Source organism: Acomys russatus, chromosome 20 (assembly GCF_903995435.1).
Source record: "Acomys russatus chromosome 20, mAcoRus1.1, whole genome shotgun sequence".
Lineage (NCBI taxonomy): Eukaryota > Metazoa > Chordata > Mammalia > Rodentia > Muridae > Acomys > Acomys russatus.
This window is the reverse complement of record NC_067156.1, coordinates 63,051,896-63,065,473: the sequence shown is the minus strand read 5'-3', so window position 1 is coordinate 63,065,473 and position 13,578 is coordinate 63,051,896. Positions and strand designations below refer to the sequence as shown.

The following is a 13,578-nucleotide window of genomic DNA, read 5'->3' as shown; positions in this document are numbered from 1 at the left end:
AGGCTCCCTACTGCCAGCCACCAAAGGCCATGTGACTGCCAGGAAGAGGAGTTGCAGGGGCCCTCCATGTCCAATCGGCAATCTTTGACTTAACCTGCTCTCTCTGGAGTGTGATTTCCCTGTGGCAGGAATCACGGAAATAAAAAGGTCCAAAGGCTTGAAAACAGTAGGCCTGGTGATGTGGACCTGGTGGCACAGACTTACAAACCCGGCGGCCAGGGAGGCTGAAGCTGGAGAGACACAAGTTCAAGGCCTACAAGGGCTACAGAGTCACTTCAAGGCCAGCCTGGGAAACCTAGAAATATTCTATGTCAAAATCTTTTTTAATTAAGATTTAAAGAAGAAGAAGAAGAAGAAGAAGAAGAAGAAGAAGAAGAAGAAGAAGAAGAAGAAGAAGAAGAAGAAGAAGAAGAAGAAAGAGAAGAAGAGAAGAAGAAGAAGAAGAAGAAAAGACGAAGAAGAAGAGAAGAAGAAGAAGAAGAAGAAGAAAAGAAGAAGAGAAGAAAAAAGAAGAAGAAGAAGAACAAGAACAAGAACAAGAACAAGAACAAGAACAAGAAGAACAAGAAGAAGAAGAACAAGAAGAAGAACAAGAAGAAGAACAAGAACAATAAGAACAAGGACAAGGACAAGAACAAGAAGAAGGCTATGAATATAGTTTGATGGCTGAGTGGTTGCCTAACAGGCAAAGCCCTACATTCAACCCCCAATATGGCAAAATAAGAAATAATAAGTTAATGAACGAAGTAAAGGAAAGCTTACAGGTTTGCTGTTCTGGAAGTAGCTCTTGATGTTCCTGTGGCTGGCCTGTTCTACTACACTACTCCACACAGTCAGGACTGTCATTACTGCCATTGGCTGGGGTCTGGGTACCAAACTCAGAGACTTCGTCCTCCCTTTCCCAGCTGCGGGGCCTTGATCTGGTTGCCAGCACATGGCTGCAAGGTGGCCTTTTCCAAGCCAGCTCAGAGAACCCTGGAAGCACTCCTGGTAAGGCCCAGCTTTGCCCTGGCTGTTCAGTATGTCATGGACTATCCTGGGCTTTGGCCACCATCTCCTAGAGCTAAGCCCAGATCTGGACCAGAGTCACCTCCTTTTCCTCTATCTCCCCTCAAATCTCTGCCTCCATAGTGGCCCTGGTCCCCAGCGCAGCACAGGCTGTAATTTGTTCTGCCTGTTTCACTGGCATCTGACTCTGGGTCTGGGTTGCTCTTCTCCTGTGTGTCTTCCTATTTACCTCCACCAGAGGCCTACCCGGCCAGCATCTCCAAGCCACCTTCCTGCCAACCCCTTCCTTGTAGCAACATCCCCTGGGCATGACCCTACCTATGATTCCTCATGGCCTGCCTGTGCCCTCCATTGGTGGGGATGGCTCACCTCTTCCACCCAGTGGAGGTTTGCTGAGCCTCCACTGTGTGCCAGGCTATTTCATCCCTGGAAAGATCAAATAGCCAGGCAATGCCCCTTCCCTCATGGAGCTTCTCAGCATAGTGACAATTAAAGATGAGTGCTACAGATACAACACAGCTAAGGAGACAAGTGGGTCAGTGAAGGCCTCTCCAGACAGTGAACACAGGGAGAGACACAGCAGATGTGCAACCAGTATTTAGCTGGGTCACAGCTGGCCAGTTCTTGCTGGGACCACCCCCACCCCCCATCACTTACTATCCAATGACAATCTTGGTGTCCATCAAACAAGGAGAATACAGGACAATCAAGGCCACATGGAGCTTCTAGGTAAATGTATAGCTTTGAATTGGGAGCGGGGGCACTTGCAGTGGCCTGATTTGATTATCAAGTAGACATTGACTTCCTGGTCCAAGCCCAGCCTTCTTTCCTTCCTTTCCATTCTCCATTATTTCTGTCCTCCTACCTTAGCCAAGTCCTGGTTCTTAGAGACAGCAGAGCATGCAAGAAGAGCCAAACTACGAGGGAGGAGAGGAGAGTGTTGGGCATAGGGGAGAGGGTGCCTGGGAGCCAGCTGGTGTGGTGGAGAGACGGTTCATCAGACAGAGCTGCTACTGAGCTAGCCCTGTATTGCCTGGTCCAAGATAGGATAATCCCTGGAATTGTGAGTTTTATAACAGAATTTATTCACAAGGTGGTTATGGGTTATGAAGATAGGGGAACAAGCGTTCAGCTTGTGGGGTGTAGAGATACTTGTGGGATGAAGCAGGGTGGGCTGAGGTGTGGAGAGAGGTAACCAGAGGCGAAATGAGCAGTAATCTGCACTTGTGTAGTCCAGCTTCCTGGCCCTGCACAGAAGGGATGTTTAGGAAACACTGGTATGCCATGATCTGTGGGTGGTGTTTTGGCTCTCTGGCACCAAGACATCACCCACCAAGTACCTGTATGGGCTGCAGTTGAGAGCTGGTCGCTTTGACAAAAGCAATCTTCAAGTCCAGTACCAACAAGACCCGCATGCCAGAGGCATCAGCTACAGCAAAGCCAGTGGGAGACTGGTAATGTACTGCTTGGCTCCATGGCCTTCAAAATTAAGCCAATCAAAAGCTAGTGGAGCTAGAGGGTCCACTCAGGCCTTCCTTCAGTTTCATGGAGACATGCCCCAAATATGTGGGGGGGGGTCATCTCTCCGAGATAATGGCCTGGGTTAGGGGCAAAGCTGGGATCAGGCCCTCCAAGAATATCTATTCAGGGAGGCTCAGCAATGCCTGAATGAGACAAAGCAAGCTGTGACAACCATATCTGTGTGGAGCGTTTGGGCCTGCTCTCAAGCATGTGACTGACCTCCTCCTTATGGACTGAACAGTTGAACAAAATTCTCCCCAGTTTGCAGGAGAAGAAACAGAGGCGCAGAAAGTTCATAAGAGTGAACTCAGGAGTGCCTAGGAGACTCTACTGAGGTTCAGTTATGATCCCCAAAACTCAGAGGCTGTCAGCCCATAGCGCGTCACCTCCCAGTGCAGCCCCCACTTCCACCAGCATCTGCCTGGAGCCAGATACTATCAGGCTGTGGGAGGCCGACGTCAGGTGTGTGGGACGAGAGGGGAAAGATACCATATTTGCTTTGCTTTGCGTGTTTCCCCAGCACCCAGCCAAGCGCACCCTGCCAAAGCTGGCTCTCCAAATTCTTCTCACTGGATGCTTCCCAAGAGTCCTGTCTCTCTTTTCGTGCCCACTTTGCTTTTCTAAAGAAGTGAAAATTCACCAGAAAACTTCACACTCAGCCAGCCTGCACCCCCAAGTTTCCCCGAGGGGCAGGCACTCTTACAGCAGGCAGAATGTAAGGGCACACATGTGGGCCAGGCTATCAGGGGGACTGGCTGTCCAGTGTTCAGCCCTACTGCTGTTCCTGAAGTTCCACCTTGGAAGCGGGATTGTCTGAAATACAGAACCCCCAGGTGCAGACAGAGACAGACATCTTCTATAACAATCAGGAAAATGCTAAGCTCAGAGGTCAGGGGCTCATGGAAAATTCCCCTTCTGAGAAGTGGGGGAGAACAGAACACAAAAGTGGGGAAGGAGATGGGAGGGGCGAGGGAGTGAAGGAGCCTGGTTTAAGTAGACTGCCTCTCTGCATGTTTTCCCCTGGGGAGGCGGTCTACTTAAATCCATGCGACCTTTTTATTTTGGCCCAACAGTCAAGAGCAGGAATAGATAGATGGTCACGTAGGCAGCACTCCCCGTCATGGGTGACCCACCCCCAGCCCAGATGAAGAATTCACCTCCCACCTCCCACCAGAGCTGTGGCTACAGCTGCCCCTCCACCACATGCCTCCTGGAGGTGACTCAGTCCCCTCACCTGAAACATGAGAGAGTAATAGTGCCCAATGCAAAGGTGTAAGGGTGAGAATTACCCGCAGTAATTCATAGATTGTGCTCAGCAAACAAATGTCTGGCATACAACCACGCCGCAGTGATGGCAGGCTGAAGGGAGGGTCTTCCGGACTCAAGCCCAGTCTCATCCACTCTGGGCAGCGCCTCTGACTTTCTCACTAAGCTCCCAGGGCGCTTGCCACCAGCATCCCACAGTTTAGTGCCTAATTATACATTGTTTTGGAACAATTAGGGAGCAAGTCGCATAATAAAGTACAGAACTGAATTCAGTCAAGTTCCTTCCACCCCATATGACAAGTTCACTCCTACATGCTACAGGACTTGCTAGGAACACATGCGCGCGCGCAGCAGATCACAACCTTGGCCCCTGACATTCAATTGGTTCTCTCATACCTCTGATCTAGGCTTCTCTTGTCTGCTGTGGCGGAGGCCACCCTCCATTCTCCAGTCTTGAAGCTACTAAGCCAGGGAAAGCAGTGTCTAGTCACAGGCAGCTTGGTGGTGGCAGTCAGACCAACTGTGCTTTAGCCTCAGGAAGTCTTTCTTGGACCAGCTTGCATTTCTTCTTCTGGTCCTTCCGTTAGACTGGAGGGCCAAGCAACCTCCATGAGGGATCGAGGGTCCAGAGGTCCCCCAAGACACATGCATAGGTCCCAAACCTCCATGGTGAAAAGCTTTTTAGGATCGGGGGTATCTGAGACAATTCAGAAGCATATATGTGCAGTTTTCAGGGAATTCTGTGTGTCCAATGGTAGAGCCTGCCTCCAGGACACGTGTTATTTTACAGAATTAATGGAAGCCAGCTAGGTGTGCTGGGCTATCAGAGAGACCCAAGGAGGAGATGATAGTGGGGGGGGGGGGCCTACTGGCAGGCTGACAGGAGCATCGTGTACAGTAGAGAACAGTCACAGTGCTTCACGAAGTCCTTGTGCTGTGGCGCTAGACTGGAGGGGGAGGGTCTCCTACCTTAGCTGCCCTCAGCACCATGTGCCTGGGGAGCGGGTGGAGTCTTTACCTGGGATGGCATGAGGACATGGAAGCAATGTTGCCCACGCTGCAAGACAGAGTGGGAAAACCCACCAAAGAGACAGCTACATTCCCAGAGCAGCGGCTGAGTAGGCAGACAGACAGATCAGGTCAGAGGAGCATCCAGCTCACCAAAAAAGACAAGGACTCTGTCCCCACCACCCACAAGTGCCATATGTGCCCACAGACATGGGGGTATTTGGAAGGGTTTCTCAGTGAGTTACCACAGGCATATTTAGCCCACCTTCACCAACTCTTCCCTGCTACACACTCCTCCCCACTTTTCAGTCTCTTCTCAATCCAGGATCCAAAGACCCTCAAGCTACCCATCTGTCTGCTCTTCCCAAAAAAAAAAAAAAAAATCTTTGGTAGTTCCAATCTGGGAAGGGCTAACTTTTTACAGACAGCATCAGGAGATGGCAAGGTTGAATCCAGAGGGCAGGTCTGGAGACAGAGAAACTGGAGTTTGCTTTCTTACCATTAGCCTCTATTCCCCCCCTTAACCTGTCTTCTTATGCTGTCCCCACGTGTTGAACCTCTGCTACTGCAGGTCCCGCCTCCTCCTCACCCGTCATCCCCCACCCCACCCCTGTGCACTGAGGACCATAAAAGAGCTCGCAATCGCTCCCTGGCTGAAGAGATGGAAATGTGACCTCATAATCTGAACACAGGACCTGTGTTGAAAGCTTCCCCTGGTTGGTCTAAACACTCACTGAATGTTCGTCAGTTAACAGTTACTCCATTCTGAGCATTGAAGCAATCCCTTAAGGATGCTTGCTGGGCAACACTTCACAGACCTGACTTGAACTTCATAAAGCTGAATGTTGATGTATATTGTACAATATACACTTCCCAGACCAGCCTGGTGTGTGTCTCCTGGTGTGTGTCTCCTGGTGTGTGTCTCCTGGTGTGTCTAACTAGATCTGACCACAGCCTCGATGAACATCACCAGGCAGGATTTTCTCTGTGTTTCTGTTTGGAGTTTTTCTCCTCTCTAGACTTGGTTGCTGGTGTACTCCTCTCCATCTTCTGGCTATATGTGGCTCCTCCCGACTCCCTTTCCATCCCTGAGAATAATAAACAGGCTGCACCACACTTCCACATACCACACAACTATAGAGAGTGAGATATGGCAAGCACTGAATAATTCAGTAGGTGAATAATACCACAAAGATAGTCTAAGTTCCAGATTCAAAGCTGTTAACTGGGATGACATATTTGACATCTGTCCTTTTTAAGTCCTCCCTGGGGGTTGCAAATCTGCTGCCAGGAGCTGTCCAGTACATTTTAGGGAAGGTACAAGCTGCTCATTCACCCAGGTGGAAAAAAAAAAATCTCCCATATGTGGCCTGATTCTGATTATGTTAATCGTCCTTCCCACACATGAGAACCACACACACCGCATGCAGTCTTTCACATATGGAGCCGACAGGGAGCCAAGTGCTGTGCACAGATCTGATGTCAAAGCCAGCTCCTTCCGACTCCTGGTCACTAGACATTGTGGCTCTGACCCTCACTAAGAAGGAGCTGCGGGACTTGGCCCAGGTCACTTTGCGGCCATACGCTTCACCACCTTTCCATCACACCTGACACAGAAGAATGCGTGGTAAGAAACTCAGAGAAACAAGACACATCTGCTGAGCAGGAGGAGCAGAGGCACCTCGCCAGCCTCTGACGGAAGGAAATTCTATTATTAACCACCATTCTTCAGAACCAGCTCTCTGGAGAGGCACGCCTTACAAGTGGCTTCAGCTTTGCATCATTGAGTCTTGTACTGAAAGAAAACTCAGGTGATACAAATGGCTTACGGTTTCTCAATAGACTTTCTTTTGGGAAAGGAGGAAAGTTGAGATTTGAAGTTGGATTTGTTCTGGAGAATTTTGGGATGTGAGGTCGTGACACTTATGCTGTGACCAAGGGGGATTCTTGGACACGTGGCAACCCTCTAAAAGGAACTTGTCTCAGAGGGACAAGTTGCTGCATAAAGACCCTCTGGATTCCAAAAGTAGACAGACCTAAGAGTGTCTCCAGCCCTGATGAGTCCCAGACGAGGGGAAGGGAGGCTCTGAGTGATAAAGTGGAAGGGAAAAAGAGAGAGAAAGGGAGATGAGAAAGGAAAGGAGAAAGAAATTTGGGCCAAGAAAGGCGACATAAAATAAGAGAAAAGCAAATGGCTTCATATGAGGAGAAGGGAGAGGAAGGGAGGGGGAGGGAGGGGAGGAACAGTACTGAGGATGAGGAAGGGAAGATGCTGGCAGGTGGGAAATTCCGGGGACAGACCTCACGCTTTTGTTCAAAGCTTTGAAGAAGTAAAGACATAGTGACAGAGTCAGAAACCAGGTGGGGGGATGTATGAGATAGGCAGAGTGGCCTGAGTGGGGCAGCAAGGTCACTCACCATGGTCAGGCTGCTTGGTTCTTCCTGTGTAAGCACAACAGGAGCCGTGGGCCCCGGGATGCCACGGGACAGTAAGTGCTTAGTATTTTTAGGAATTCTTTGAGACTTTCATACATGCATACAATGTATTTTGATCGTATTCACTCCTTATTCCTCTCAAGTCTTTCTCCTACCCATCCCTGCCTCGTGTCCTTTTAAAATTTATAACTCACTGAGGCTAAGCAGTGCTGCCATAAACACCTATGCACCATCCATAGTAGACCTGCAGAGTCTGCTCTCCTAGGAAACACCGTCTCTCCAGTGACGGAGACATCATCAGCCACCAGCAGCTCCTCAGCTAGAGGCTTTCCCCTTCCACACTGCAATGCTGCCAGGCTTGACCTTATCCAGGGTTTTCTTGTGCAGGCAATCACGGCTGCTATGAGCTCATGCGTACAGCAGTCCTGTTATGTCTAAGAGACACTGTTTCATCCTGGTCTTCTCTGACTTTTTACTCTTACAATCCTTCCACCCTGTCTTTCTCAATGGTCCCTGGGGGTGAGTGTGTGATTGCCTATCTATGGATGAGCGTTCCACAGGCACTTAACCCCCATGCTTTGAACAGTTTTGAGTCTCTGCATTAATCACCATTCACTGCTCAGAGAAGCGTGTCTCTGAAGAGGAGTGAGAGCTGCACTACTCTATGGATACACATGTTAGATGGCAGTGTGATACTGTTTCCATTTAGCAAAATAACAATAATAGGCTCATCCCTCGTGCTTGTGAGGGCCATGGGTCATATTTACAGCACCAACAGTACCATGCATGCATTTCCATGAATGGCTAATCTTGGTTGCCAACTTTATTGGATTGAGAAGGACTCACAAGAGGACAGGAGTGTACTGCTGGGTTTGTCTGTGAGGGCTTTTCCAGAGATAAGATCCTGAGGGCTTTGACCTAATCTGTGCCTTCATCCATTCATGGATTCAAACTTTGAATGGAATATTGGTATATGGTAGAACTGTGGAAGTTGGAGCCTGATCAGAGGAAGTATGTCACTAAGGGTGTGTCCTAGAGAGCCATATCTTGTCCTAGCTCTCTCCTATTGCTGCTCTGCCAAACATACCCACCATGATGAACTGAAACCTCTGGGTGGATGGATGGATGGATGGATGGATGGGTAGGTGGATGGATGGATGGGTGGATGGATGGGTAGGTGGATGGATGGATGGGTGGATGGATGGGTGGGTGGATGGATGGATGGCTGGATGGATGGGTGGGTGGATGGATGGGTGGGTGGATGGGTGGATAGATGGATGGGTGGGTGGATAGATGGATGGGTGGGTGGATGGATGGGTGGGTGGATGGATGCATGGATGGGTGGATGGGTGGGTGGGGTGGATGGGTGGATAGATGGAGGGTGAATGAGGCTTTCCTCCCTTAACTTATTTCTATCAGATCTTCGTCATGGTGATAATCAAATCTATGCACTATCCACTGTCTTCAACCACTGACTGGACTATCTATCTAGAAACAGCCCCTCTGGGGCCTGTCCACCCTACTCATCCCAGCACTTTCTATCCAAGGCCTGTCAACTGTCTATCTCTCCCAAGAAGCTCCACAAAGAGACAGACACCTGCCCGTTTATCTGAACCACCTCACATTTGAATGGGCAAGGCATGACAAACCACCTTCAACGTGGCCATCTAAACACATGAAAGACAACTTGGTACTCTCACTGTCCCCTGAGTCCCAGGACTCTGCTCAGCTGGCCATGTTCTCTCTGCCCAGAAGAAGAAAGAACTCTGGTCCCAAGCAGCAAGCATTACATCTTGAAGTCTGACCTTGGCGTGTGGCTATCCCGCACAACCAGGTTGCTCTGTGTGAGGTCTGACCGTGGCGTGCGGCCATCCCGCACAACCGGGCTGCTCTGTGTGAAGTCTGACCGTGGCGTGCGGCCATCCCGCACAATCGGGTTGCTCTGTGTGAGGTCTGACCGTGGTGTGTGGCCATCCCGCACAACCGGGCTGCTCTGTGTGAAGTCTGACCGTGGCGTGCAGCCATCCCGCACAACCGGCTGCTCTGTGTGAAGTCTGATCGTGGCGTGCGGCCATCCTGCACAACCGGGCTGCTCTGTGTGAGGTCTGACCGTGGCGTGCGGCCATCCCGCACAAACCGGCTGCTCTGTGGACAATACACCACTTGATCTCTGACACGGTAGCCACATTTTTACTTTTTCAAAGTTTTGAAAAAAAAAAAAAACAGGTTTGTTTGGAACCCTGCACATTACTTCTCTCCCCGGTTGACTCAATGGTCAGACTAACTGCAACAAAAGCTCAAGCCTTTTTCTCAGGGAAGCAGATATGATAGTTCATACTTAGAAACTGAAAAAATAAAATAAATAAATCAAAGGACAAACCAGCTTAAGCAGGCCCCGGAAACTGTTACCTGGCCAGTCCCTGCCATACACAGCTCCAAACAAAGAAAGCATCCAGTCTTGTCCACACAGTTCCTCCTTGGAAAGAAATGTGTTCACCTAAGAACATTCCACTTTTATCCATTTAACAATCACTGCCAAGATTCTCCTCATGTCATCAGAAGGCCCCTTAGTTAGTGACTTTAGCTTTAAATGCTGCAACAGACCAAGAGAAAATGACCAGGAGAAGGTGGTATGACTATCATGTCACAGTGTTGTCTTAAAAGAGGCAGCTCTTCCCCAGACATGGGGAAACCTCTGTGTCTGGGCAGTGAACGTCAAAGAAACAGGGAACCTCTGCCCAATCTCCTCTCTCTGATGCTACCACACCCTCCTCCACACACATGCTAGTTCAAGTCTGAAATCTCTGCTGTATAGACACAGCTCTTGTTCCCACCTACAAGTGGCGGGGGGGGGGGTGTTGGGGGGAAGGGCTGAGACCCAGCTCTCCTGTCCCACCCTACCCAGGAGGCTAGTATCTCCAGAGTGTTAGGTGAGGCCCTTATCCCTCATATACGCTCACTCCTCAAGTGAAGGACACAGCGAGGACCTCAAATGTAGTGAACACACCCATCCCCTGAGGCATCTCTAGGGACAGACAATGGAGTAGGGACTACAGCTTCCCCTCCACTTGGGCTTCCCCTCCCCCCTCCCCATTCACTGGGGTCTGTACCTGGAAGTGACTTCACTGATGTTCTGCTGTGTTGGGCTGTCGCTGTCATTAAAGAGCCCAGTCCAATTGGCCTGCTGGTCGCCCCTCTGCCAACCAAACTGGAAGCCTCTGGCAAAAAAACGAGTCAATCGATACACATGCTCGTACGCTGGGTTAGGCCTGGCTAAGAGCCACGTTCTGTCATTGTACCCACGTGACACAACTTTTCAATTCTACACTAGAAGGGGAAAGTGGCATAATCCCAACCGTAGAGATAGCAGTGGTAAGCCATGGCTTTCTGTGTCATCTTCGCTCTTCCGTACCCTTCCCTCACTCCATCTTTTCCACAGGTAAAGCACACATTTTACACAAGCAGGGAAACTGAGGCTTACTGAACTAAAGTTACAGGGCTCAGAAGTCTACCTTCTGTCTGGTGACCTCTCCCCACCCCTCAATTCCTGTTTCCAGAGACTTTAAATGAAAAGAATCCTATCCCTGGTGCTGTGCCAGACACAACTTTGAAGATTTTAACCCACTGTGTGAGGAACCCCACTTCTGGTCTAAGACAATGAACTCTGACCCTTTATATCCACTCCTTTCCTAAATGTGATAACAGTAGCAGCAAAGCAAGGAGTCACAACAGAAGCATGGACAGGAGGTAGCTGAAGGGACCAGAAAGAATACTGAAAGACAGCAAGCAGATGAGTAACTGACTTGGACCATAGAGAACAGCATCCTAATGGCCTACAAAAAGTAGATCCATCCTTGGGACATAACTACAGATGGATCAGGAATGCAGAGGGCCAGGCTTCGGCAGGTGGGCATGTGAGATGGTACCCAAAGCAGGGGTGACATTAAGTTTATATACACAATGGGTAGGCACCTTTCCTTGCATGTGTGTACACAGAAACCTGCACACACCTAGCTTCCCTTCCCACATACCCCACAGACAGATGCCAACTTGCTCCTGCGGAAGCTGACTCATGAAGGGGCATTCTGTACCCAAAGCTGCCAGTGTTCTGAAGGGCCCAACTGGTGCTCTAGAACCATAGTGCAACACTGCCCAACCTGAACCTCTTGTCTAGTGAAGAACATGGCTCTCAGGAGGGGAAACCAAGCAGCTTTAAAAATGGCTGAGAAAAAAAAAAAAAAAAAGGAGGGTGCCCTCCTAAGTACCTTGGGACAAGCTCTTTCTAGCTAGTACTGTGGACACCTGGTGCAACACTGCCCAACCTGAACCTCTTGTCTAGTGAAGAACATGGCTCTCAGGAGGGGAAACCAAGCAGCTTTAAAAATGGCTGAGAAAAAAAAAAAAAAAAAAGGAGAGTGCCCTCCTAAGTACCTTGGGACAAGCTCTTTCTAGCTAGTACTGTGGACACCTGGGCTGCAGAGCCCTTCGCTGTGGGACTGTCCTGTGCTGTATGTGGTATTGAGTGATGACCCTCTGTCTCTGTCAGCTGCATTTGTCCTTCAACTCTCCTGTTAGGATTATCAAAATGTGTCCAGATGCAAGTGGCTCCTGTGGGTAAAATCCTGGGAACCATCGCTACATAACAATACACAGAATTTCCAAAACCCTCTAGCACCTGCCCAGCTCTTAAATATGAGGAAGCTATTAGTGACCACTTCTGGTGGAGAAAGCTTGAGCTTCAAAGTCAGAATAGAACTAAAAAAGAAGGGGAAAAGGGAGAAGAAGGAGAGGAGACAGGTCGGGGGAAAAGTGTTAATGGCTAATTACCTAGCTAAGGGAATGGGAGCAGCAGATAGTTTCTGAGGTGTTTCATCCATACCCCTCTAATTAGCTGATGCACTCCATCAATTCTCTATATGTCTTGTGGCCTGTTTTCATAGTACAAATAAACAGTCTAGGATGTCCGTGGAGTCTTTGAGTGGAGGTATCCCAGAGGGGAGCCATTGCTCCTGTGACCAGTCGGTTTGCTGGGGTCATTTTGCTCTCCTCAGATGGAAATCACCAGAAGACAAAAAATAGTTCTCCAGAGCTGGTGGCCTGGGTCCTTGAACACCAAAGGCTTGGGAGCCTGGGCTGACAGACTCAGTGTGTGTAGCTCCTAAGCCCGGAGAACCAGAGGCTGTGGCTTTAGGTTGTAGAAGGCAGAGGCTTACAGTCCGAAGTGCTCCAGTCATAGGCCCTGATCTAGCCTACGAGCATTTCAGCACTCGGCAAGATGCATCTCTTGGGGCGGCAGCAGCTGCAGCAATATCACTAGGCACCCACCTATGCCACTGTTCCCAAGGGTGCTAGAACCATTGGCTCTCAACAGCACCTGTAGAGTTTTCAAGCTTTGAGTGTCAAACTTGGGCCTTTGAGCCTTGGAATGTCTCTGAGTCTTCCAGCAACTTGAGCTCATAGTCTGCTATAAAGCTTTCATAGTTTTCTGCTTGCTTCACCATCTTCTCCATCTCTAACCCTTCACCACACTGCTCACTGCTGCTGCTCCCTGCAGGAACTGCCACAACCCACTCACTCTCTGGAATTTTCCAGCTACCTTCTTGCTGCTGTTGGTGCTGCCAAAGCTGCTGCTCCAACTACCATCCTTGCCATAGCCATGGCCACTGCCACTAGCATTGCCACCTACTTCTCATGTTATCAGTTCTTCCTGTCCTTCCCAGGGCCAAGACCATAGTAAGCAAGAAAAGGCCACTTAGGAGACATCCCTTATGGAAACTAATGATCCAACACAAACAGGCAGAACACAGGAGAGTCCCTAGCTGACTCAAAAAGTATAGGGGACAGCCTAGTTCTATCACCACACTCAGAAGGGGCACAGCATGCAAATACAGAATTGCATCTTGCACCAATAACAGCACACCTTCCAGTTTCCCCTACCCCCACCCCAGACCAATCATAATCCTTCATAAAAACTAACCACAAGCCATGTATAGCTATGGCTGGTAACTGCCAATCACAACTTTTTGCTGCATCCCTGGGGGAGTACTCTTCCTCACTCTACCTGTTGGAGGTAGGGCAGACTCTGCAGCTGTAGTCAAGGGCTGGCCTTTCTGGAGCAGCTTCAGGCTTGGTCATCTGGAAATTACTGAGGACTGGAATGGCCAGAGTGAAATTTTTCTGTGCTGGCGTAGACTGGAGCAGTGGTAACTGGAACAGGACTTCCTAAACAGCCGCAGCTGCCAGCCATCGTTGCAAGTGTTGCTTGTAGCAGGGGTAGCATTTCTTCACGGTGTTCATAAAGTACTCAAAGCCACCAGGCTGCTATATAACAACCCAGTC

The 13,578-nt window shown here is 49.5% G+C and overlaps 1 protein-coding gene across 4 annotated transcripts in view; it reads right to left on the bottom strand.

Annotated features, from left to right (window-relative positions):
* The window catches only part of St8sia5 (ST8 alpha-N-acetyl-neuraminide alpha-2,8-sialyltransferase 5), a 59,913-nt gene that overhangs the window by 29,574 nt on the left and 16,761 nt on the right, over positions 1-13,578 (bottom strand). For 2 of the 4 annotated variants that reach the window (XM_051163693.1, XM_051163694.1), the window contains exon 2: positions 10,350-10,457. The exons of the other annotated variants lie outside the window; for them this stretch is intronic. In XM_051163693.1, coding sequence (XP_051019650.1) covers positions 10,350-10,457 — 108 coding nt within the window. The remainder of the gene's footprint in view (positions 1-10,349; positions 10,458-13,578) is intronic. 4 annotated transcript variants of the gene reach the window in all.